Source organism: Halichoeres trimaculatus, unplaced genomic scaffold (assembly GCF_033239565.1).
Source record: "Halichoeres trimaculatus isolate MK-OKI-2021-1 unplaced genomic scaffold, fHalTri1.1 fHalTri1_scaffold_23, whole genome shotgun sequence".
In the NCBI taxonomy this organism is placed as follows: domain Eukaryota; kingdom Metazoa; phylum Chordata; class Actinopteri; order Labriformes; family Labridae; genus Halichoeres; species Halichoeres trimaculatus.
The window spans coordinates 17,546,895-17,573,891 of NW_027437201.1; the positions used below are offsets into that span (position 1 = coordinate 17,546,895).

The 26,997-nt window shown below is 41.0% G+C and overlaps 3 protein-coding genes across 3 annotated transcripts in view; all 3 read right to left on the bottom strand.

The window, feature by feature from the left end:
- The window catches only part of rnf213b (ring finger protein 213b), a 28,872-nt gene extending 25,792 nt beyond the window's left edge, over window positions 1–3,080 (bottom strand). The window contains exons 1-4 of the mRNA XM_074663396.1: window positions 3,017–3,080; window positions 2,507–2,637; window positions 1,481–2,397; window positions 1,136–1,291 (exon numbers count right to left, since the gene is read on the bottom strand). Coding sequence (XP_074519497.1) covers window positions 1,136–1,291; window positions 1,481–2,397; window positions 2,507–2,602 — 1,169 coding nt within the window. The 5' untranslated portion in view covers window positions 2,603–2,637; window positions 3,017–3,080. The remainder of the gene's footprint in view (window positions 1–1,135; window positions 1,292–1,480; window positions 2,398–2,506; window positions 2,638–3,016) is intronic.
- Window positions 3,081–5,950: 2,870 nt separating this feature from the next.
- Window positions 5,951–16,383, bottom strand: nploc4 (NPL4 homolog, ubiquitin recognition factor). Its single transcript, XM_074663796.1, has 17 exons — window positions 16,182–16,383; window positions 14,642–14,722; window positions 12,443–12,552; window positions 12,018–12,257; window positions 11,893–11,941; window positions 11,702–11,796; window positions 11,505–11,628; window positions 11,227–11,406; window positions 11,025–11,111; window positions 10,764–10,835; window positions 10,555–10,681; window positions 9,619–9,779; window positions 9,367–9,438; window positions 9,179–9,271; window positions 8,961–9,077; window positions 8,518–8,620; window positions 5,951–8,317 (listed from the first exon to the last, which is right to left on the bottom strand). Exons 1-17 carry the CDS (start codon window positions 16,194–16,196, stop codon window positions 8,157–8,159), a joined length of 1,887 nt encoding a protein of 628 aa, XP_074519897.1. The 5' UTR covers window positions 16,197–16,383; the 3' UTR covers window positions 5,951–8,156.
- Window positions 16,384–17,104: 721 nt separating this feature from the next.
- pde6gb (phosphodiesterase 6G, cGMP-specific, rod, gamma, paralog b) lies at window positions 17,105–20,674 on the bottom strand. The gene is made up of 4 exons (XM_074662745.1): window positions 19,118–20,674; window positions 18,082–18,296; window positions 17,964–18,004; window positions 17,105–17,879 (listed from the first exon to the last, which is right to left on the bottom strand). Exons 2-4 carry the CDS (start codon window positions 18,225–18,227, stop codon window positions 17,803–17,805), a joined length of 264 nt encoding a protein of 87 aa, XP_074518846.1. The 5' UTR covers window positions 18,228–18,296; window positions 19,118–20,674; the 3' UTR covers window positions 17,105–17,802.
- Window positions 20,675–26,997: the final 6,323 nt, after the last annotated feature.

Here is a 26,997-nt window from a genome sequence, read left to right on the forward strand (position 1 = left end):
ACCGACATTAATGTCTACGGACATCTATTCGATTACAACTGTTCACCTCATCTATAGAAGTAAACTACGTTTTTCAGCGAGGGGGTCTGACAGAGATCTTCAATCAATATCAGGCTTATAAACTACTGTGGGTGAGAGCAGTGTGCTCTTTGGATGAGAGATCAGCATCAATATGAGGAGAAGATGTGAGAAAGCAGAGAGAAATGGTGACTCGATCGTGAGAAACGATGACGCAGATCACGGAAAAGATTAAAAGATGGAGCACCCAAGATGAGCGTGACCTATAAAAAAAAATTTCCCAGTTTTTTTTTAATCAAAAACAGGAAGCGGTTCCATCCTTCTTATGTAGTTTTTGCATAACACCCCCTCCCTGCTCCTCTGCCGGTTTCCTCTGCACTCAGACGGGGCCATATTTTACTTTACCAAAAACACAAATAAACGGACTCCCACCAAAAAAATCTGATATTGGTCTGCATTCACGCTTTATTTAGAGAATTTTCAGCGAGTAACTTTCACACAAAAACACCGCTAAATAAGGCTCTAGTTCTCATCGTGTCTCTTCGTCCTGGCAGACTACCTGTGTTTGTTTATATCTGGCACGCCGCGCGCGGACTGATACACTAAGCGGCGAGCACCTTGTAGCCAGCTGTGGCTCTGCAGCGGAGGTAGCGCCGTTTTACGACACGATGAGAACTAGAGCCTTATTTAGCGGTGTTTTTGAGTGAAAGTAATGCGCTGAAAATTCTCTAAATAAAGCGTGAATGCAGACCGATATCAGATTTTTTTGGTGGGAGTCCGTTTATTTGTGTTTTTGGTGAAGTAAAATATGGCCCCGTCTGAGTGCAGAGGAAACCTGCAGAGGAGCAGGGAGGGGGTGTTTGGTGCGTGCGCCCTGGGCTTCTGCTGCACAAAATCACTGCTGTAGGGGTAATTTCTGCTCTAAACGTTGTGATAGGACCCAACTTGTTCCATCCCGGGGTATCACTTTAAGTAAGTTAAGCCAACATTAACACAAACTGAAACATCCTAATACATGCTTACAATATAGGATTTTTTTAATAATGAAAATATCTGTTTCAGTAGCATCTCTAGTGTCTCACGTAATACAGCTCTTTAAAGAAGCATCAATACTCACACAAAGTTTGTCATTTTCAGAGGTAAATGTGTTTCATTTACACAGAGTACAAGTTGATCATACTCTCTGTGGAATCTGAACTTTTTGTCCAGTCTGGCGTAAATGTAGAAGGTGAACATGGGACCATCAGGTGGAGCTCTCACTGGACTTCTGTCACTGGGGAGAGAAATGTAAAAATGTCATTAATGATGTTTTGATCTACTTTTATAGGTCTAAAATGACCAAATATGTCACCTTTAATTGATCTGATACCTTTTCATCTTCTCTCTGAAACTTTTACTCTAATACAACCAGCAACATGAGGTTTAACCACACACATCTACACACCTGCTGATTTTCACTCACCGTGATTTTTGGGATGTTTCTGTGGATTTAGCTGCTCCTTTAGGGGCTTTTGTTCCAGCCTGTTTCTCACTCTGGCTCCCTTCAGACACAGCTGAAGCATAGGACTTAGGTTTGGTGATGTTTTCAGCTTGGCTGCATGAAGCAGAGGCCGAAGAAGATCCTGTAGAGGGATTTTCCTCTTCAGACTTTGGCACAGTCTCTTGATTCTGCCTCTCATGTAAATCAGTCTGAGCGGCACTCTTGTCCTTATGTTTGTTTTCAGCTGTGTGTTTGTCAGCCTCCTTGGTGCCAGTTTGAGTCTTTTCATCGTCTTTTTTAACCTCACAGAAGTCTGTCTGTGTCACCTGGTCTCTCTGACGAACAACTGGAGTTTGTGTGGATTTGTTGGTACCTTTCTGTTTCCTGGTTTGAGTCTGAGCTTGCACCATCAGTGTATCTTTGTGTTCCTCACTGATTTTCAGAGTTTGCATGTTGTCATGAACTTGTGGATCCACATGTTGTGCTTCTGCAGATGCGTCATCCTGAGTGTGGCTGCTCGTCTCTTCAACCTCCATCACTGATGATGCTTTTTCCTCTTCGGGAGTTTCATTTTGCATTACATGAGTCTGAGCAGCTCCACTATCCTTCTGTTTGGGTTCAGCTGTGTGTTCAGCCTCCTTGGTGTCAGGCTGAGTCTTGTCATCATCGTTTGTAGCCTCACAAAGATCTGCATGATCTTGGTCTCTCTGATGAACTTGCGTGCATTTGTTGGTGCCTTTCTGTTTACTTGTTTGAGTCTGAGCTTGCATCATCTCAGCACCTTTTTCTTCTTCAACCTCTGTCTTTTCTTTTCTCTTTGAGATTAAAGAGCTCCATTTTCTTCTCTTTCTCTTTCTCTCCTTGCCTTTAACATTCTTTGCACTGTGTGGCCCTTGTTCCTGGAAAACACAAAAACAGGTAATTAAATTGAAGACCACACTTTTAATAGAGGTTTCTTGTTAAAGCACCTGACAGTTTTTTTAAAGTATCTTTAAGCTGTTTTTCTACCTCATTTCTTTTTCTGGGTCTTTTGGTAGCAACATCCTCTTTTTTCTGGGCTCCGGATCCAAGTGTCCCAGGGGGGTTTGCTGCTCCATCATCCATCTTTAGGGACTCCCAGTGGTCCCTCTGTTATACGTCTTTAAAAAATAAAGTTACATGCTTCACATCGAAGACTCTTAGTAACTTACTCTGTTACAACAATGTTAAATTTATGCTCCAATTATCCTGAAATCCTGAAGCAGCCCTCCGTGTGCTAGAAGCAGTTTTTGCTATACATTTATCAAACTTTAAGTTTTTTTTCCCGAAATTAACTTAAAGTTATGAGATATCGTCTAGGTGATGGAAATTTCGCTTTCAACGTCGTTTATCACTGCAAAACTAAATACCCTATGACCAAAATGTATCGTAAACACAAGATAAACATTACATTGACGGCTGAAAATGACAAGTAATTCACATTGTACGACGCAGAAATCAAGTTCGAGTCAAATAAAGTGTATTATTAATTTTCCTTACCGTTTTTTACAGCTTAAATCGCTCTTAGCCAGTTCGTACATCTGATATGTCAGCCCGAAAATGCTGGAATCCTCGGAAACGATCGTTTGATTAACCTGTTGTGAAGTCCTACAAGGGACCGTCAACAACTTCCTCGACCGCGCCAAAAGTCGATACCCTCCTTTGACTCCGATGAATTAGCGACTTAACTATCAGATTGGTTGAATACTGTGTAAAACATATGATTCGGCAAATTTTTTTGAGACAGGTATTGCTCTAAATTTTCTAAATTTAAGTAATTTCGTTCCTCATATGACAACAAATTTGTTGATAGTCCCTGACCAACATTTCACCCTTTCAGTTTCATTTCTCCACAAGAGAAGAAAGTTATGATGTGTTTAGGTGCTAATAGGAAGTTTCGATTTCAATGTCAACACTCTGGAAATCAAAACAGAAAGCTTTATTGATTTTACAATGTTTAGCAACTATATCTCTTTTTACCTCTATCTATCTATCTACTTTATTTGAACATTGAACACATGTGTACAGATCACATAGGACCTACAACGGGGGAATTAAATCACACATATGTCACATATGTCATTCTATTACTGCTTTTACAAAACACATTTTGCCCAGTTTAATGTAAACAACATGCTAAAACAGGGTATTAACTAAATAAGAGGTTTTATTTTGAAGAAACATTAAAAAAAAATATTTCAGACCGATGCGGCAAATACAGAGAAAATCCAAAACAAACTATTTTTTTTACTAACCTACCACTGAAAGTAATAGAAAAGAGAATATAATTATAATACTGTGAAGAGTAATGAAGTCTGTGACACAGAATACACACTTTCTTTGTCTCTTAAAGCTAATTATCCAAGTTTGCACACATGTGTAAAACAAAACACAACAGTTTTTCAAAGTTTAATTCTTAACGATGAAGTATACAGAGGATAACATCTCCTCCTGGTACAGGAGCCATCTAGTGGTGAAGCAGAATATTGTTGTCTGTTAACAGGTCCTGTAGAAAGGCATTATATGCGTATGTAGATTACAATCATGAATAATCTAGCTATTGTGAGCAATAAATTACAAGTTGGTAAAAACATGTTAATATCAGCTTTTTCATAAAAGCATTTCATCATTTGATCAAAGTTTTAGATCTCAAAAAGAGGCAGCTTCCCTTCTCAGCTCCACACTTTCTTCAGACCCTTGACCCAATAGGTATCTTGACTCTCCGAACAACCACTCTGGTCCTTCTCCGCTGAGGCTGACCCCCTTTATCAGTCCCAGCAGCCCCTGTCTCTCTCGGTTGTGACCCTGAGGATCTTGATTCACCCCTGGGTGCTGCAGGCTTCCTCCCTGACCTCACTTCATCCACGAACGACTCCACTCTGTCAAACTTTGAAGTGAGCTCAGAAAGACGCTCCTTCAGGGTGTTGAACTCAGTGTAGAGATCTCCCAGAGCGTTGGACAGAGGCTGGATCCTGGAGAAGAAATACAACAAGGCACAGGGGAATCACAGGATGAGACATGAAAGTCAATTTCACCCAAAACCAAAACAAATCTGTTTTAAGAGAGTGACTTTAAAGTGGGACTAACCTTCCGTAGTCTGGCAGCACAGTGCTGTGGTCGTGCAGCAACAGATCTTTAACCTGAGTCATTATGGCGTATTTCCAGTTGTCTAAAACCAGTGTGAGGTTTGCACATCCTCTGTTGTTGACTTTTTCTGCTGAAGGAGTCAAAAACAGGGAAATGAGTCTAAATCAAAACTATTTTAGAAAAAGAACCTCTCTGACAAAACTTAAGAAACATAAATGCACAGTTAAATACATGCAAAAGGAGTAATGTTTGGAGGCAGCAGTGGAAAAAGTTATTTTAAAGCATCTGAACTGTTAAGTGGAAAATATCTTGATAACTTTAAGAGGAACTTCAAAATAACTTTGAAATAGTGTCTCATCTAAAAGATATATATTTTTAAGAGGAAAATCTACTTATTCTGCTAACCTTCATTCCTGAAGTCCCACTCTTGTTTCTGTTTCTGAGCTGCGCACAGAGTCACTGAGAAGACGAATAAAACTCCAACAGGATTCATCCTCAAACCTGGATGTGCAAACAAACACAAAAAGTTTCTTTTTCTGCTGAATTCGACATCCAAACAGCTGCAGAAAGCATCATGATGCATAAAAATGTTCCTAGATCGGACAAACCTGTGGTGATGCCAAGCGTTAAAACATCCAGTGAGGACGAAGCTGAAAGTTTCTACTTCAGAGTTTATCATCAGCAGATGAGGGAGGGTCTCTCCGTCTCTCGCTCTACATCATATATCAGGGATGTCACTTCAAAGTCTCAGCTGACCTAGCTCCCTGGTTTGGATTAAGAGGTCCCTCTTAATTCACGGCTTTAAAAAGCATCAAATTAACAAGACGTGCTAGAGGATATCTCCTCTCTGTGGTCGGTCTGACAGGTTTAATGAGGCAGATCACCCTGGAGGAGAGAAAACTGAAAATGTATATGAAGTACATGCTCCGCAGAATGATCTCAGACCTATGGGACGTTCAGTGTTTGAAGTTTTTAAGGTCGCGTCCAACTTACACATTCCTGATATACATCTGGTTTACATCTGCAGACACAGGATCACTGACACCGGACTCTACCTGCTCTGATCAGGCGTTAAAAGGTTGATTATGGCGGAAAGTCAAGCACAGGAGGGAGGTAGAGTCAAGAAACAATCTGCATTCATCCTGCAGATTGCAGAGACCTTGACAAGATGATGAAAATCAGGTGAAATTTGAGGCTTGAGGCAGATTTGGTCAGGTATTCCATCTTAGTGTTGTTTCAGCTTCCCTTTCTAGTTTTTTTTTTTTTTTTAGCAGACAACGTAACTGCGAATAAATAGCTATCAGACAAGAAACAAACACACCGACATCTACAAAAGGAATTCTGTTGTTTTTGTGTTTTTTATTATTTTTGTTTCAAATCCAGGTCAACAGCATACAACTCCCAGGCTCCTCAGTAAGCTCAGAGGAAAGTGAGGACCTGCTGTAACTCCAAGAGCATGCTTGCTCAGCAAACGGCCCCCGGATCAATAGAAAAGGAAAAGGTCACTGCCGTCTGTTAGCATGACATCAGATAAATCGCTCTGGAAAATTCACACGAAAAGGAGGAAAGGGGCAAGAATGATATCAACCAGCAAAAAAACATAACAAAACAAAAAAGAAAATTCAAGCATTATCAAACTAAAACTAGAAATCTGTGTTCACTTCCTCAAGAGGAATTACTCTCTAGCTCTTACATCGTTTCATAAATAGTAAATCTGCAGCTGAAGATTCGCTCTCTGAACTCAACAGACGCTTTCCCGGTCAGCACAACCTCCTGAAAGTTTGACCCCAGCCTGTAAAACCATTTCATGAATAAGTGCATAAAGATTTAAGGAAATATGAAACTCACAATGACTAGCAGCCGTTTAGGATCTGTCTACACACCAAGATTTGGCTCCTGTTGACTGAAGCTGAATGAATCCAGAGGAAAACGTGTCAGTATGGAGAGATGTGTATTATCTTTAGCTTTCTGATAACTTTTCATTTGCATTAATTGCATTTAAGCAATCTTAAACCATCCTAGTCACATATATCCAACATTTTACCCCCATCTCATCATATCTGAAAGGTTGTTAACTCTCACATGTGGACCTGTTTCCATCTGGCCTACAGGTGATGCTAGAAAAACACCAGCTCAACACCATCTCTGCAGAGCCATGAGCTGACGTCTCTAACGTGTTTTTATTTTCCAGAATAAGTGCACATTCACAATTAACAAGCGCCTCAGTTACATTTTTCTGCCAGATGTTAAAATGCCATTGATGTGAAACTACGACTGAAGTTTTATGACTTCTATGATCTGAAGTTTTGGTCCCAGAGAATGTCTGATGAAAGAGTATCCCAATGAAATTTAAAAAATGTGGCTAATTGTTCAATTTAGGAGGAGCATGTAGAAGAAGAAGCTCTGGGTTTATGCTTTAGCGTAAAGAGCCGCAAACCGGACTGAACCTCATCCTCCTGCCTGCAGACTAACAAGGTGAAGATCTGATGTGAGGGGTGAAATGTGAGGGATTGTTTTGTCTTTGCTGACCTGTGACCCTGAAGACTTTGAGGGCTGAGTGATAAAAAAAAGAACCTTGAAGGAGGGAGGCCCATTAGACTCCTCTGGACTTGTGTCAGGACTGAACAGAAGACAACAGGAAGAGGGTGAGAAAGGGAAAAGTGACAAGCACCACTTGTTTCTTGAAGCACCTCATGTTGGATACAGTGCGAGTCAATAACAATGATGATGCAGAGGAAACAGAGCTTATAGCTGATAAAATAAGCTACATATTACGCCTGCTCGAGTTCAGACCATCAAATCCTAGAGCTACAAACCCAAACAAACCAGGAAACCCTCTTTCAGATCTGCCTTTTCAAAACTGGGAACTATTTTCAAAGCAACTTAATACTGAAAGTATAAACTTGTGGAATCACTCCAGAGCTCTTGAGAGTTTTCAGGTCTGAGCTTTGACCGATGATTGTACTTGAGGGGGCTTGTCAAAGAGACCTAGAAACACCTGACAGAGTAGAATCCACACTGAAGATCCAAATTTAAAGTATCGCTACAATCAGATGAAAATAAAAAAGAAATAAGAAGCTTAATTAAATAAGTGTCATTCCTCAAATGTATTTATACACAGCAAAATTTTCCAGAAGACGTCGTGAGAGTGAGCGTGGGGCACTGATGTGAGAGAACATCCAAACACTTGAGTCTTTGCTGTCGTCCTGAGTCACAGCAAGATTTATTCAAGGAGAGTGATTATTCAGGGGGAGAGGAGCCTCAGCCAAAAGTGCTTAACCTTAACACGCCCCACCCCGCATGAAAGCCACTGTGAGGAAGGGTGCAGAAGTACAGGAAACAGTCTGGTTTATTTGATTTACTCATTAAATTCGATGTAAACGAGTGCATCCCTTTCACGTGTCAACGAGGCTTCAGAGGGAGGTGGAAAATAAGGGCGTACACATCTCGCAGCTGGTCCTGGTGCAGTGATGTCATCGGCGAGGTGAGAGGAGGGCTCGGCGGGTTAGATCAGGACGTGTAGGCCGGGTGGAAAGTGGGAGGAGTAGGGGGTTTAACTGCGGGGGAGGCTGCACATCTCACAGTGCTCTGTGCCAGGCTGGTTCATGAAGGTGCAGTGGAGGCAGGACCACATGGCCGAGGAGGAGGCAGGGGCTGACGGACCGCCTATCGCCCCATAACCCAGAGAGCTGGAGGGCTGCCCGCCCACTGTACCTGGAGAGACAGGAGAACCAACACATTGTTGATTGTGTTTGAAACTTGAAATTTTTCAAAGTGTCCCTCAAGACTTTCAGGTGCTGCTTGATTTTTCAACCTAAATGTGTTGGTAGATTAAGTCGTAACTTGTGCACACTTTGTAGATGCATCAGAACAATAAACTGTGAAGATGGCCCCTCTCCTGAGCTGAAACTTACTGCACAGCTGCTCGATGGTCGCCCACTGCTCCGACTTCTTCCAGGTCTGAGCCAGATCCTCATTGGAAGTTCTCACTGCGTCTAAAAGCAACCCAATGCTGTCCTGCAGAAACAAACAAAAACTTCAATCACCAACGTGAAAATTATGAACTCAGGGACATTAATAAATCACAAGCTTTCTGTTTGAGTCTGGATTTTGTTTCATCCTGATCTAATCCAGCAGCTCATTACCATCAGGACACAGAAAAGCATTTGTATTCCATAAGTTAGGCTTTGATCATGATGACACACCGCTGGACGGTTTTTAAACAGATCAGCGTATGAGTGAAAACATCCTCACACCAGTAACTGCCTCCAGACTGGAAACACATGTCCTCACAGTCTGACTTACACTCTGTGACATAAACGGAAGTCTTATAGAAAACAAAAAATCTGCAGCTTACTCTTAGAGGCATGACTTCATTGGTGACGAGGAAGAGGAGCAGATGGAAGTCTGACACGATGTCCAGAAATGTCGTGGAGGGGCAGTGGGACAAGTACGTGGCTAAACTGTGGAAATCCTGCAGACACAGAAAACAGGAATACTTCTTTAACGTCTCCTGAACTCTGGAGGTCAACCAATGTTCATGTGCACTCAAAGGTTAATCCACAAACCACTCACTTGCGTCTCTCCGAGGATATCCCGGTTCTCGATGGGGAAGCGCTGTGTGGAGCAGAAGGTGTATTGTGGGTCTTTTGGGAAAGTGGTGGTTATCTAGAGAAGAAAAAAGGGAGAGTTAGAAAGTTCAACAGACAGATGAAAGCAGAAAATGCCTTGATGATGACATTTAGTACATAAAGAAGACTCACATCTATAATAAGATACTCCACAGGGAGAGGTCGAGATAGAAACGTGACGTCATTTCCAAATTTGTCTTTGTCCTTTTGGATGAAAAGAAGAATAAAATAGATCAGTCAGAATCAAATATTAGTTCTACATCTGGGTTGTCAGAGAAAATGTTCGACAGAAGTCAAATGTCTCGCCTCAACAGAGAAAATAGAAACCTTACTCCACTTAAATATTCTGCATGTCAAACTTTGAACACCTGTCTGATTTCTTACCTTGTAGAAGACGTCGGGTACGTACTGCTCAGGGCTCGACTCTTTAGCGTAGCCCAGCTCAGGAGCGTCTTTGCAGGGCAGTAAGCACTCATCTCTCACCAGAGCCATGCACTGATTGGACACCTGATATCCCTCAAAGTGTACCTGGTTATCTGGGCCTCCTGCACGGGGACAGACACAGGCATTGATTTTTCATTCAACATTATTCACTCTACTCTTCACAGAAAAGTATCTGAGGAGAAGAGCAAGGTTAAACCTGTGTGAATCACTCATAACTTAAGTTGTTGCACCAAGAAACAAGCCACCATGATTAAATTTCTGTCCTTCAGTGACTTGAAGATTTCGGCAACAGGATTCATTTTTCCACAAAACTAAAACAACTTAAAACTTGCTTCTTTGAGCACAAGAGGCACGGAGAGAGTCTCTAAATTCAGACTGAGAATGACTCTAAATACCAGCAGAGAAGCTGTGCACATACCTACAGGCTTATTAAGTAATCATTATGTCAGAGTGCTGCGAGCCTCCTCAGCTTTACACATGCAACTCGTTTGCAAACCAGCCCCGTCTTCACACAAGGGAGAGCCAAACAGATGGACTAAAGAGTGTTGGCATAACATGTGTTAACATTACATCACCCTTGGCCGTCGCTGCCTCATTAATGCAAATGACAGAGATGAGGTCAAGGCAACATTTGGCGCTCTTCTGGAACTAATACACAAATGGTTGTCTGACATGGCTGTAAAAGGAGGGTAAACATTTGGCCTTTTCCCAACAGACTGTCTGGCTTGTGTTACACTGCACAACTGGCAACTAAATAAAAACACAGAACATCTAAATACAGGAGAAGAGAAACAGAATGACTGCAACATCCACAGCAAAGAAACAAGACATCAAATGACAACTTCTATTTGTTCCACAGACTGAACATTAACGTACCTGTCGCCACCACTGTTACAAACTTGGAGCCAAAGAAACCGTCTCGAGAGAGTCTGCAGGGGTTTGAGTGATGATTCTGGAAGTATCCTGCCATGATGCACTCCTCTGCACTCAGGTAATGTGACTCCTAAAGGGAGTTTAGAGGTTGATAAAACATTCAAAGAAGAAAACTTCAACACGGTCTTTTTTAAGATGAGTAGCATCCTCACATTGTTTCTTGTGTAGCGGACAGTTCCTATCCTCGTGTCCTCAGAGAGAAGGTCTGTGAAGATCCAGCCCACCTAAAAAAAACAAAGCAAAGACAACTGTTTAAGTAGCTGAAACAGAAATCAGTAGATGGAAGTTTTTTGTTGCTTAAAAACCAGTACAACCAGGCCCTTCCCAACCGAGGTGAACATTTTTTTCAGCCTCTGCCAAACCTAACTGGAAGGCCCGGTGTCAAAATGAGGAAGTGATGAAAGAATGCTGACCTTGCGCAAGCCCAGTTTGGCAGCAATTTCATCCACAGCTGCAGCTTTTGGGTCCTCTACCAGTTCCAGGCTGTTCTGAGTGGCATTCTGAAACACAGCAAGGACACGTGAAATAAAACCAAGAAGAGTTGAAAAGGGGAATGAACACTTCAACTGGTAAGGAGAGCAACAGGACGGGTTAGATGCTGGATGAATCCCTCACCTGTGGGGGCTCATAGATAGCTGCCACCTCAGCTCTGATCCCCAGAGGGATGTCTTTGTGCTCAGTGTACCGGCCGTACAAATACCCCATCCTCTGACTGCCCGTCTTCCTCCAGAAGTCCAGGAAGCGGTCGGCAATGGTGTGGTTCTCAAACATGATGTTGTCCACATGTCTGTATTTCTGGGAGAAAAAAAAAATTCCCAGTTATTCTGTTGACCTGACATAAAACATCTCTGGTTATTTATCAGCTTCACTGAGACCAACATAAAGTAACCTACCTGTCTGTTCAGTGTGATGGCACTGGGCTGACATTTGGTGCAGATCCCCTCCGGCCAGGGTGGGTGGCCCTCACAGCCCGACTTAATTTTACAACTGATGTTCTCCAAAGCTGCAAACTTCCCTCTGCAGGAGATTAAAACAGTTTTAAAGTTTGTTTCCAACATCTATTTCAAACTAAATGATAAATTCTTCTCACTTGTCGGCTCCACCGGTCAGCTTGCGTAGGTATGCGTGGAATGACATGTGCTTAACTGGTGGGTCGAGGTGATTCAGGTAGTCTTCGTCAAAAGGCTGGAAAAGTAGTGGAGTTTTAATGAGTGAAAGCAGAATAAACATGACAAACATTGCTGAATGGGTTTGGGAGACAAATTAACTAGCTTTTCTTACCTCTAACGGTACACAGTGCACACATTTTCCAAGGGCACCATGGCGACATCTGTAACAAGAAAACAATCATCAGCCATCTGACGTCTGTGTTTGAGTCTGTTACTGGGAGTGGATCATCTTCTTACAGCTGTGGATCTCTGTTCCTGTAGATCTTGCCATCTTGCTTGGTCAAATACTGATCGATCTCATCCTCCTGGACCTGTGGTGATGAGAAGGACCGGGGGATCACGGAGGACGATGAGGAGGATGAAGATGATGAGATGGATGATAGTGATGAAGATGAGTGCGGGGTGGCCGTGTCCATCACCTCCCCAGAGGAGGAAGAAGAGGCTCCTGAAGGGAACAAAAAAAGCATGTCGCCGTGCCTACAAAGAGGAAAGACAAGATAACATGTTTATAGAAAATCAGCAATACGAGTAAACTCCTGTTACGTTACACTGGCTTTGAACACATCTTAAAAGTTTCTGAGTCAACATCTGGATGTTTCTATTCAAGATTTGACAGAAGGGATGTGGACTCCTCTCTGCTTAAAGCTGCTGGTTTTACTTACTTGATCTTAAGCAGGCTCAAGGTTTTGTTCTGGGAAAGGATCTCTCCGGTCTTGTTGCGGTTCAGGTAAATAGAAAACCCATTGGAGTTGAACCCAAACTCTTTGGCCACCTTAGAAGAAGGATAGGAACAATATGCTAAAATGATTACACAGGATGTCTAGATTAAAAATGGACACCATCAAATGCACTTGAAGTAAATGGCTTTTAAATATGCAAGGTATGAGCTTATTTTTGGAGGACCATGCCTCTATAGATTTTCTTCTATAAGATTAACTTCAGAATGTACCCCAGAAAAAAGTTTATGTCTGAAGGTGTCAACTGTTTCATCGATGCCAATTGACCCAACAAAGCAGATTAGCACAGATCCTCCTGGCACGAGAGAAACTCAGCTTGTAAGAACTCCTCTTAAGGTCATCACAGAGTGAGCCAAACTTGGCTTTTAGGAGTGCTCAGAGCAGAGTGTACCACTGCATATTTATCTCCACTGAACAGGCAGACAGTCTGCTGTCTTTATTTCATCACCTCAGTCTTCTTTATTTGATGACTGGTTTGTGCTGTAAACACACAAAAAAACATTGCTGGTTTGATCCCTTCATATCCATCCACGCAGTAAGCCATTAGCTCTGTCCTTGTTAGGATGGAGAAACTAAAAAGAGAAGCACTGAGGAGTATGAAACACTATTTTTCAAACAGCTTTCTCACAGAGGAAGTGTGAGATATTATTAGGGCACAGTGGGTAAAAGAGTTTTCTGTACTGTCAGTCTAAATGAGGCAAAAATTCACACTGAGCTCTCTTTATTCTGTCTCTGCAGCAGAAATAAAACCTGCAGGGCCTCAGACCGTCCCTGCCCTGTCTGCTTCACGCCCAAGGTTTTCTATTCCAGCCATGGTTGGCTACATGTCAGCAGACACTGAAGACTACTCCTCTCATTGATCTGCAGGATACACCATCCTGCCTCAACGGGGATACATACATTTTTAATGAGGAGCTGCTGCAATGCTCTGCTGTGATCAGTCGGCTGGAAGAGGTTTCTATTTAAGGTTTTTCACATCTAATGATTCAAAGGATTATTTTCATGTGCTTGAATACCAATTGAGGTCAGCTGGAACTAACTCAATATAGAACTGTTAACACAGATTTATCCACATTAAAGACTAAATATACATCTATTCATTTTGTGGTCTTGTTTTCCTGACCACTGTCTGGCTGCTGTTTTAAGGCTGTAAACCACACTGGTATCCAGTACAGGTGTACTGATCTATAGATCTTGACTAATGCATCAATATAATGATCTTTGATCAAAGTGCTAACATTCACCTGTATTACAGTTTTTAAGATTGACACATAAATTTGAATTTCAACAGCAGGTCTCAACCTCTCTTTTCAGAGCAGCTCATTTAAAGGGGGTGGGGAAAAAATCATCTTTTGCCACAAAGTGTAGGTATTTTCAGTTTAACAAAAAAGAACAAGAATGGTTTAACATGTTATTCATACCAAAGTGCGATAAAAGAAATGGCAAATCAAGCCTCTGTTTCATTCCTTGAACACAAATTTCCCACAAAGTCTATGACAGCAGCTCACACAGGAGCGGAGCAGGCCTGAACTACTCTGGTACTTTCTCCACAGCTCTTGAATAAATGAACAATGAGCAGGCAGAGGCAGAGAAACATAAGTGGGCTCTGTGAAAACACTGCTCAGAGGAGCATCAGTGTGACAGTAAAAATCAGATATGGGGTGTTACTGTGTGTTCTGCTGAAATGGACCCTTGAAACAAAGTGCTGGATGGTCTGAACTACTTGTGACTACCTGTTTCCATTACCAGCATAAAAACACAATGTATGGTGGGAATACATCGAGACAGCACAATGTTTGATTAAATTGTTGATTATTGTTAAAACCATATATATATATTGTCCAATTGCTCTATTTGCAGCATGTTCCCAAGAATCCAAAACAAAATCCCAAAGCACTGTATTCATCACTCCTTCAGCACCAGTCAAAGGTAGCTGAGAGCAAACCTAAGCTTTATCTTTGACCAAGCGTTGCATGTTTACATAGCATTACATTCTTTATTTATTGTAATAAATTCACACTTCTATGATGTGTTTGTTGCAGTTTGTGAAAGTGGTGAAACTGTGATTCATACATGGCCTGCTGTGATAAGGGTTTGAAAACTGTTAGGTTTCACACATTGTACCTTTTTCAAAAATGCAGATGCTGTCTCCCTCTTAGTTGAAGGAATTTTCTTCATCCCATCTGGGGATTGTACCCTGATGATCTGAAAAAGACAAACACAAAAAGTGCATTCAGTGCTCAGCCTTGTGAAATTATGATACTTTGATACTTTTGTGAAGCTGATGTTTTAGAAGCTGGAAAAGGTGGACAAGTGTAAGTATGTGAACAAGGTCACAGCATTTCCAAAACTGCAGCACTTATAGGGTGTTTCTGGTGAATGTGTGTAGGGTAAAAAGACTTGCCTGTCTACCTTAACCCAGCCCAAAAACTAATATAACCCAAACATCTGAGGAAATTAATGACTGTTAAGATAGAAAAGGTGTCAGAGCACAGAGTGCTTCAGTTTGTTGTGTATGGAGCTGTGCTGAAGCAGACTGAAGGAATATAACAAGTTCAAGGTGTTTGCTATGTCGCAAAAGTCTCTCATCTCAATCTAATTAAGAATCTGCAGAATGTATTGGACAGACAAGCCCAATCCATGTAGGCTCCACCTTACAACTTCCAGGACCTGCAAAAGGGACCATAAGAGGTGTGGGATCAGGTCAGTGCTGTTTTATTCCTGATTTAAAAAGGGACATCCCGCATTAGTAATGTAGTGGTCATGATGTTTTGACTGATAGTTGCAAATGTATAGTTGTGCAACATGGTCCAGAAAAACACCTGACACCCCTCCACCTTGTTTTGAAATGAATGCTGACACTAACTCATAAACTTACATCAACAAAATTATGAAAGTTTTACTTTATCATGCCTGCAACTGTGCAAGAAACATCCTAATTCTTGCTTTAACTTGTACTTTTAACATCTCAAACACTAGTTTTCTCACACAAACTTATAAAGCAAACTATTATGAGAGTACCTAATCGTTTATTAACTATGGGAGCTTACAGTTGCCTAATAATGAATATATATTTGACTCCTGTCAGTCATAACAGAGACGCAGCTCCCCTCTGTACAGTACGGTCAGTGTCAGGATATTATGACAGCGATGACAGTGCAGAAAAGTAATGTTGACGTTAGCTTTTCATCCAAATTTCTATACACTGAGACGGTAGCATGATGCTAAATTTAGACTAGACAACGCTGACTTAATCCGTCACAGCGTGCGGGCTTACCCAGTCAACAAATAACACTTTTAATGAATCAACAACAGATCTTCTTTCATACATTCATCGAGAATATTCCAGCTCATGTTTGGGTAATGAACTGAGCACACAGAGCAGGAGTTAAAACTCTGATATTCCTGAATTAGTGTCTGTTATAAAGCAGAACCGTTAGCCAGCGATGCCTGTTTTTATTCGGATGTCGTGAGCTTGTCAAAGAGCTAAGATTAGCCGGTGAGCTAAACAGGCCTCAGTCACTCTCTGTTAATGATATCGAGCTAACGTTAGCCGTAAAGCTAATTCTGCTGCCTCATCACTCCGGACTTCAGCTAAAAGGCTAGCTGCTGTTAGCCGCTTCGACCCCGCAGTGCAGTGAGGGGAAGCAGCCGTAAAACTCACCATACTGTCCTCCATGCTGCTCGGGTGATAGGGATCGCTGCGTTAGTACAAAGACACACTGAATATAAAAGTCTCAGAGCGTTTGAAAGAGTTTGTCAACGAAACTCCATCACACAACTCAAACACCGGGTGTAGCAGACATTAGTGACCGACCGTTACCGTCGGTCCCACGCGAAACCAGCCACGACCAAAACACAAATAGAGACCCAACGTTCCACTCTGCTCTGGATGACTGATGGTTTATTTCGAAAATGTCAAAACGTTATCGTTACTTTTTTTATACACCCAGTGCAGTGTCTGTTTGGGTTTTGTTATCATTTATGTCTTTATGAAATTAAAAACTAAATTTGTCGAGAAACGTCAAGAAGAGAGCTGCTCCTCAACAGCGAGAGAATCAATAGACTGTTTACAAAGAGTATAACATAATACAAAATAATTTTTAGAAAATATAATTCATTTTGATTTAAGTATCATAAAAATGGCATTTATGTATAAATATATGTTTCAAATCCAACTTGTTCTGATTTATTATCCCGCCTTTGTAAAAAATAAACCCAAACATTACACTTATTCTGATTTATTATGTAATGTTTGCCTTTATTAATTAAACCAAGACTTATTCAACATTTATTCTCATTTTTTTGTTTCACAATAGTTCCTTGGATGATCATAAAATAATTACTAAGAACTTTAATATAGAAGTTAGCTTTGTAAAGAAAAGTTATATTTCAGATTATACTGGAAATGATGTTTATATAAATGCAGAGATGTTCATACTGAAATAAACAAATACCACATTCTTTTTTTTCTTCTTTTTTTAATGTTTTATTTTCTCTTCATCATGTAGAGAGGATGACGCTGCATTACTCAGGTGTTACATCCATCCAGAACAATGACTAGAAAGATAAATTCCCATAGATGACAGATACAGTCCAGAAGAAAAAACTATAGCTAAAGAGGAATGGAATAGATAAAAACATTTAAAATCATAATGATGAGGACAACTCAGATGAGACAATAATGAATTCACAAAAAAGAAAATAATAATGTAACACTTAATGATAGATAAAAGATAAGAATGAGGGATAACAAAAAATACACATTTCTACAAGATGTCTCCAAGCTCAAGTTGTGAGTTTAAACTCACAACGGCTGGAGGATATGGACCACTACACTGCAGATTTACATGCACATATGGTTCAGAAAGGACATTTCTCATTGTAGAAATTTTACAGAGAGACAGATAATAAATGGTCTTTTCTTGTACTTTAAGTGAAGGGGTATAAAAGGAAGAAGAAATGTTTGCCAAGGGAACAAGGGAAAAGGAAGAAAGAAGCTGGCAGCCTTTTGAATACAGTGGATTTGATGGGATAAAGGAATCAGATAAGGGCATGATGAATATCAGTAGAGGTTTAATATGAAATAAAGAATCAAAAGAAAAATCCAGTGTAAGAGAGAAGAGATAAAGAGATCTTTTTCTCTTTTCCATTCTTGTGTTCGTAACAGTTCATTGCGGTAGGTTTTCAACTTGAATCATCAAGATGGAGCCCGAGGCCCCCGATGTGAAGTGCCAGGATGTGACCTGTAATCCTCTGAGGATTGCAGGGAGAAGCAGGACGGCTCAGATGATACCATACTGAGCAAGCTCATGCAGCTCCAGGTGATTGAAGGCCTCCCAGGGACAGATGACCGTGATGTCTGCACAAAAGAAAAAAAAACAACACTTGTCAGTAAGCCTGGACCCTGTCAATCATAGAAACTGATCTTTTTATCCGAACTCACCAGTGCCCAAGCCTTCCATGCCAGGGATATCGTCACCAAAGCTGCAAGAAAGAAATCACACATTGCATCACACATTTTTAAATTTCTCACCATCAGAATTACTTTTTCTGTGGCATACCCCTGGATTCCTTTCTTCGGGGGCTTGCTCTTAAACTGGCGGGTCTGCCTCTGCTTGAACTTGGGTGGGCCTTTGCGAGGAGTGGCTGGGCCTCCAGTCACACGAGTGGCTGACTTGATGTCAGTTTTTTGTGGATCAAGATTCATTTTGAATCTTTATGATGGCTGCTAAGTTGATAGAGACACCTCTGTGAAATACTCCCCCCAATGATATAGCTGAAAGGTGGAGAGAAGACAGAGAGGAAAACACAGTTAGCTATAAGACCATGATGAGCCACGATGAAAGTGATGCTCGTTTTTAACAAACATTTCACGTAGCAGCCTCTGCCCCCTCAGACAGACTTTACAGACTTTAATCCTCTTACTGATCTGAACAACACCTGGCTGGACTTACACTCATATTTCTCTCTGATAGACTACCTGGCTGTCTGCTCAGCAAGGACGACCCAATTTTCCCATAATCCCTGGCTCAAGTTAATAAGTTCTCTCCCCTCTCCTCTTAAAGCCAACTGTCCACTTGTAATCTTGTTAAAGCAAGGACAACACAACAGATCTGCTGAGCACACACGGAGGGTCTCAGCAATCAATCTGATCAATGTGTAAAGACAAAGACAGAAGAACACGCATCTATGGTAGGATATGTAGTGGTTTTACAACTGTTACCTGACTGTTTTATCTGTTTGAACATGATAAATTCCACAAAACTTTAGAGAACAAACTCTTTCTCTCAAAAAATTGTGTAACGCTCAATTTTATCATGATGAAAACAAAAACATTCAGGGCGAAGTGGGTCCTTTATTAGCTTGAATCAAATCAAATTAAAGAGCTGTACAATTTGTTTGGTGCCCACAGGAAAGTATATTAGTTCTTGACCAAATGATACATTAAAAATAAACTTATTTTTGCACCAAATAATAAACTTCACAGGGCTTTCAGCCCTCTTCAAACATTGCATGTCCTCTATCAGGCTCTGTTTGAGGTTGTGAAAATCCATGAACAAGTGATGAATTCAGTGATAAAGTGGAAAGACTACTCACCCGGTGATGGACGAAGGACAGCCAGATGATCAGGTGAGTGGAGTTCAATGCCAGGCTTGCAGTAAGGACCTGTGGGAACTGAGAGTCCCTCTTATATGCTGAGCCCCTGAAGAAGATTACAAATGTAACGCCCGCCTGCTCTGATGTCAACACCTACACTTAGGGGGTCACAGAAGGTGAGCACATGGCTAGGGTCGTGACCAGTCATCATCTTTTTTTTCTACCTGAAACTGAAAAATATTTCCAGTCACCTCACAGCCTGGGCCATCGCAAGATGACAACCTGCTCTCCCAACCTCACATATTATTAATGCAAACATTCAACCTCGTCTCTATTTGACTGCTGTGCTCAGCTGTAGCTTTACATCGATGATTATGACACATCACCAGACGCAAAGTGATGACGTGCAACCAGCAATAATCTGTCCTGAGTTTCTTCTTTTATCACGTCAGACTCTGAGTACAGTCTTTTCTTTGTCATCAGTGAAATGTCTCGATCCTAATCCTCCAGGATCAGAGAATAAATGAAGCCTGGAGATGTTGACTGGTTCTGTGCAATCAGGACTTAATGCACATCACCATTACTGCTGCTGAGTCCGGGAGGGAGATCAGATCAGGGTCAATGTTGCCTCAGAAACTGTGAGACTGGAAGACAAACAGGCAGCTGGCTGACTTCACCTCAGATGACTGGCAGATGATCCATCAGGTGATTAGTTCATTCAGAACAACTCAGAATTTATGCAACTATTTCTCCTAGTTATCAGTGTGAATACATTTTGACAAGAACAATTAAACAATTGCGGTTGCATTCGGAGTGACTTCCAAATATATGAAATTTAGAAGTGAAACACTATCATGTCTATCTGGCGCTCTCTAGTGGTCCTTCTGAGTGCTAAAATTTTGCCAAAGAATAAAGTTTATTTTGAATCTGAATATTTATTTAACAAAACAACCTTTAAAATTTAATTTTAATACACATTTCAACTCTTAAATATGATTAACTTAAGTCAACTCATAAAAATAAACTCTTTACAGTTCAGTTCAAGCTTCATACAAAGATACATACAACAAATGTGCAAACCTGTTTCAGGGGTAGTTGAAAATGACAATGATTTACTGAATTTTAGAGATAATGGAATCAGAAAGTTAAAAGAATCACCTGACCTCTGTTATTTCAAATTGCACACCTTTCACAAAATTTGAGACATGAATGAAAAGTTAAAAACAATGAATTACAGCAGCGCAGATAAAAAGATACAACATGCATCCCTGTTATATATCAAACATTCAAACACTGAGCCTTCATTTCCAACCATGCAACTAAAAAATCACTTGAAAACTACTGATACTCCATCGCAGACAACTTCTTGAGTCAACAGGTATCCTGCTCACATCTCAACTTAAAAAATGTTGCTTTTCTGAAATACTGTGAAGACGTGAATTGTGCGACCCACAGAGGAAGGAGGGAAATGTGATAAAATCAGTGACTAGGGAGTATTTAAAAGTGCTCTCAGTTAGCCTCTGTCTAAGTATTATGGCAGCAGATGCTTCGGTCATTTCTTTTTCAACAGCCTGATCTCCATCTTTAGATAAGTCTTAAGGTTCTCATCCAGAACATTCTCCTCGATAGCAGCGAGTGCCCGGTCCCCACCATCAGTGTAATACTCCAGCAGCTGCTCTGCATGTTCAATCCAAACACAGTTATGACAGCCACTCATACAGCAGTGTGTCGGAGCAGGGGGTGGACCCTGATCAGGAGTCCATGTAGAGGGGCTGCGGCTCGGTTCAGGTTCAGTGCAGTCGGTGGTGTCAGTTAGTGCAGGAAGGGAAGGGGATTCTGGTCCAGTAGAGACCAGTCGAAAAGAGGTCCTGTGAGGATGTTTCCACCATGGCTGCAGAGGACAGTGATGGAGTGGATGTCTCAGGTTCAGCAGGGAGAGGATGCACAGCTGAAGAAGAACATGTTGGTGTAAGTCATGTTTGAACTCTGAAAACATTCACCCCTTCCACAATTAAATCTTTCTCAATTTGTTTTATGATCCTCAAATCCTCGAAGGGCTTTCAAAAAGGCATAGAAATCACACTTCTCACACTTATTGGCTACACAGAGGGAGAGGCGGGAACGGATCAAACGATGGTAAATGGATGTAATCAATGAAAAGCAGAAGACCACCTGTGAACGGTTGTGATATGCGATCGTAGTTTCCGGTAGGTGGGAAGCTGCAGTGTTTAATTTGGGACAAATTTACCCTGTAAGATTTCTTTGCACTGTTCTAGTAAGTGCAGAGTGTGTACAGGGCATTTCATGTAAGTGTCTGACGACAGTACGCGATTTGGGACACAGCATTGGATTCACAGGAGGCAAAGGTACTGTCTGACGTGGCTATATATTATATAATTAAAGCAAAACGTGATACACCAGTCACAATTCTGCACTTTAAAAAACTAATTGTGAACAGCTTCGTGACTAAAAATCAAACCCATTGACTTAAGTGAGGGATAACACAGATCTCAGACTGCTTCTCGTCAAACTAAGCATTATGTTGATTTTAAGGGATAAGCTGTTTAAGTCTTTTAACACCTACCCACACGTTGGTAGATGCATGATGAGAATGGCCATTTGTTTTGAACCAAAACTTAGCTGAACTCCCCCAAACCCGGGCAGTAAGCTAGTTACACGTTACACTGATACGAAGCAAACTCCTGCTTCTTGGACAGGGAAACCCCGCGGTTTAGGGTCTGGAAAATCCTCAGATATTAACAAAAAGGAAAGGTGTTGTCAAAGTCAACCTCCCAGCTCTGTTTATGTCTCTCATCCGTTAGCTTAGCCACAAACCTTGTGTAAAGACAGCGACGACTTCACAGCGTGGACACCAAAACCTGACATCGTTGAAGTCTCCAATGTGACTTCTTCTATCTTTATAATTCATTCCCTTTCCTCAACATTTCTGTTATTAATCCTTTTTAGAGGTCGTATCCATTGTTTCTGGGGCTTTCCAAGCTAGCTGCTTCACCTCCTAGTTTCTTCAACTCTGACCTTTGACGAATTGTAAACAGACACGCTGATTGGACGACATAAAACAAAGCCACCAATCAAAGAAGGCTTTCTTAGTGTCACACCGATAGAAAGCAGAGAAAGGGGTGTGGGCGGGTCCAATTAAACTGGCTGCTTTTATAGCATTTGTCCAGCAGGTGTCAGTGTTTCATCATCATGAGAAGATGTTAAAGAAGAGAAGAAATCATTAAAATAAGGTTTAAAACTTGTATATACGAGTGACACACGTCTGTAATAACACTTCAACTGTTATGTTATTATTTTTAAATAATGTTAAAACAGAAGTGAATAAGATGTGCTGTAAAAGACAGTCACATATATGAACTCCAGTTATATTAAAGACATGCATCTGTTTATTTCATGCTCAAAAAGATCTCTGAAGATGTGCAAGTTGTTTTTTTTGGGGGGGGGGGAATAATAATATCACACAATGACTTCCAGTCAATAGCCTTGCCAGTTAGACAGAAGACATCCAAGCCCAGATACTGCAGGAGCTTTTCATGCACCACAAACAGGTGCTTTTGACAGGAACCAGACTGCAAGCAGGGAGAATGGAGAGACCTTGGATCATCAAAGTCAAACTGAAAAGCTCTCTTGCTGAACTGACAACAACATAGCATTTATTGTTTTTGATAAAATCCAACTAATGTTTTTCTTTCAAATCCCTTTGTATCACGCATAATAACTCCACAGGACATAAAACAACATTAGGAACTGGAATTGACTTTGTTCTTATTGTTTCTGACTCTTGGCTTCATAATGAAAGACCTGAATATTATTTGAGACTGAAGGAAAGCCCCGGTTTCAGCAGAGGAAACTAATATAACTGTAATACCCAGCCGTAAAAAAAAAGAGCTGGAGTCATATCTTGTTACATAATTTAAGCAGACACTTTCACTAAAGTCTCAGAAATGTGCACTACTCAAGCTACTTTCCCTGACCTAGTTTTAAGACGTGCATCTTATTGCAGTGTAAGACTATTATAGTATTACATAATAAAGCAGCTTTGTTGAGTTAAACTGCTCTTTTATTACTGAAACTAAACCTGTCTTTGATATAGTTCATCCCAGAGCGACTTTTCTCACACTGTTCTCTGCAAGTTTCTGAACTATCTGAGTCATCTGCTGATGCATGAGGAGATCTGTGTGTGTGTTTAGTATAGAGAGAAGAAGGAGTGAGACTTAAGTCCCCACAGACCTCAGTGTTTGCAAGCTCCATCCATGGTAACATGGTGTGGAAACAGAGCAGCTGCTCCGCCTGGCATGAGATACCAGGTGTGTGGTGGGGCATGTTATCTCACCAGAGGCCCTGATCACAATGTGACTTTATTCCAAGGAGAGGTTCTCCCTGAGTCTCAGTCATGCTTCAGAGAAACCCAGACCTTTATTTGGGCAAATAAAGCCAACCACACTTAAAAGGCTTCTGTTGTTATCTTGACAGAGCAGATTGGAAAGCAAACAGCCTCTGAATAGTCACAAATAGATTGTAATGGTAACTGTGTACACAGGGAGTAGAGTGAACACAGACTTTAGTGTTTGAGTAGCTTCGATGATTCAGTCTGAGTCTTGTGATAATGGCTTAATCTGTGTCATAGATTCTGTTCCAAAGAGGATTCTGTTGCCATTGGGTGTGCTGGATGGTTCATATTTCTCACTGAATGCTCCAATAGCAGCCCCGATTTACCTCCATTCATGAAATTACATGATTAAATCCACATAGAGAAGCTGAATGAACAAATTTGTCTTGAAAAATTTATCCTCTTTGTTCTGCAAAAGATTTCCCCATGAGAAGAGGAGGGGGAGTGGTTCCCAGTGTTCCACATTGAAAGGACCCTTTCTATAAAGTTGCATGTCTTCCTGTGGATGTTAGAGCATGCTTGGCTGAGCTACTGGTGACCCTAAATCTCCCCCAATTGAGAATAACTGATGAGATTGAACCTGTTTGTTAATCTGGTTGCAGAATCAGCGGTTGCACCTTTAATTGCATGTAGTTAAGTGAAGAAGCAATGAACTAGAAAAGCCTTCAAAGAGCTAAGACCTCCGCAAAGCATATTGTGATTCTCACGCAATGCTTTAGTCTTACTTTAATGTTATACTCCCTTTCAGCAGACTGTCTGCTACAATTTGGTGTTAGTTGCAGGTTTGTACGATAATTTGTTCGCTGACAGTGTTGAAAATTATGATGACGCAGTACATATTTGATATTCCAGATCTTAGTTTCCAGAAAATTGCCACGATCTGGATCATACTTTTACATCTGTCAGAAATTATGGTGTTCTTGTCTTGTATTGTTTCGCAAAGCAATCCGACCATTTGTAGCGAGTGAAAACAGCCCTATCTCACAATGATAAAGAATTCTTTAAAAAAATCCTGGATCCAGGCAGTGATCTGAATCACCTCCAAAACATTAATCACTTCTTCCTTATCCCATTTCGAACATTTCCTGAAAATTTCATCAAGATCTGTTTGTTACTCTTTGAGTTATGTTGTTCACAGACAAACAGACAAAATCATAATCTCCACATAATCTCCTTAATAAATAAAAAAACACCAGCAGTGCAAAAAAACTCAAAAAACCTTCTACTGTCAGACCATGACCCACCTGGAGCGCCACGAGGGTGTGCCATCAACCCTTTAATCTATGCTAATCACTGTTCACATTCACAGGCGTTGTTTTCATGTACCCATGACTAAACTCAGCCAGTCATGTTTGAGACGATCCCACAGTTTGTGGTATCTGCTCTGCGGGTCAGCTAAAGAGAATCCGTTAAGTATGTCAGGTATGTGAGTGCCGTGAAGGCCGAGGGGTCCTTTTTCCTCCAAGAATGCCACCAAAAGTCCGCCCCTCTTCTGGATTAGGTTTCCCTCCACACCTTTCCTTTGGAGTTTTTGGAGCCCTGCTTCACCTCCAGCAGGGGTTTCCTGAGGGGCCCTTTGGTCTGCAGAATGAGTAGATTAAGTCAGGCACATGACAAACACTTAAAGAAAAGACGCTGGAGAGGGGAAGGGCGGCTATTTTTGTTATAGTTTGATACTCAAGAAACATTTCCCATGACCTAAAGGTCCTCTAAGTCAGACTGAAGGCTCCCTTGGGCTCAGGCTGAATTCCTGGAGGTCTTGAAAATATCACTAGAGCTTTATTTAGTGGATGGAAATTTGCACAAAATTGGTGTCACAGAATGTGAGTTTGTAGAGAGAAGAAAACAATGTTAATTTTCTTATTTTACTGCTGCAGCTTCTTTTATTCTTGATATTCTTTATATATTAGCAACCTATTGACTGATTACAAAGTTGTTGCATCTTCAGCAAATAGATTTAAATATGTGAGTGTTTCAGTTTTTAAAAGATTTATTTGAAAGAAAAAAACACAAATATGTTGTCTGGCTGAAGAGCCAGATTAGCTCCATCACCGATAATCCAGGTCCACACCTAAAACTAAAAAAATCTCACGGTATTTTAGCAACCTGTTCGACATTCTTCAGCACCGTGCCATCATACTATACATGGGAAAGATTTTCCAGGAGTGTAACCCAAACAAAGATAAAGAAAAGTAAGAATTTTAGAAATGCATCAATGTCAAATGTGAAGTATATGACCTCCATCCAGAGACAAACTCCACCAGGAGAGGCTGTGCAGATTTGTGTTCCCCAGCATCATGTAGCGTTCCTCTGATACAGCAGCAGAACTCAGGAAGTTTTTTTTAGCTGCAGCTGTGTCAACAGTCTGAACAAACAGCTCACCTCCTTAGAACAGGAAAACGTAGCAGCAACTTTTTTCAGTTTCACTGCATGAACTCTAAGGCTCTTGACTCTGATAACTTTGCATCTCTTCTATTTATGGATCTGCAGCTCATAGTCAGTCAGTCTGTGCTGGAAAGGTAGCAGAGAGGTGTTTAGGTGCTCAGGTGTCCTCCCTCAAGGTCCTCCTGACTCCCTCACAGCAGCAGCTTTGTCCAAGCACACAAAGACCTCACTGTTCATTTGGATGGAGTGGACGGCAGCCGTGTCACTCCCCAAAACGACAGGACCGTAACTCACCACAGATGATAACCTGTCGGGATTAGCGTATATAATGAGTGTCCCTTGAAGGTGCGAGAGGAAACAAACTGGGGTTTACCGGGAAAACAAGCTAAATATCAGACTAGGAATAGATGTTTTTCCCTACAGAGTGTCTCCATGACCATCTGAGGCCAACCTCATGTGCAAGATAAAAGTCTTTGAAGCTCAAAATATTGTTTAATCATAACATTTACAAACTGTACTTGTTTGGTACTCTTCTGGTCTTTTTTCACTTTTATTAACCCAGTGGATGATGATTTAGTTTTACGGCCGAGGATTTATATACAGAAACTGAGAGAGTATTTATTACCCCATCAGCCTGTAACAAGGTCTACAGACCCACTCTGTTTGTTTCCAGTCAACCTTTGCTCTCACTGGTCTGTGGGAAATAATTTGAATGTCATTTGCAACTTTTACTGGAAGTTTCAAGCCACCAAACTCTATTTTCACACAGTTTATTTGAATACTGGCATCTCGTTGCATGACAATGATACATTTCTGTTTTGTAGGGACAGATCCTGTATAAAGATAACAGTATAGTGTAAAGATAATTAAGATAAAGAGCTCATTTAGCCACCAAAGTGTATGGTCCGGATATCCAGACCATTAGTATAAAGATAAACCCTTTTGTTGTGTTTCCTGTTTTCACTGCCTAAAGTCACTGGTGGTGTAAGGTGTCAGACAAAGTAATGACATGTATCCAGAACAGCCTTTTGTTGCTGAAATGAAGCAGAGTGTGAAAAATAAGCCAGAGTTAAGAGAAGTTCCT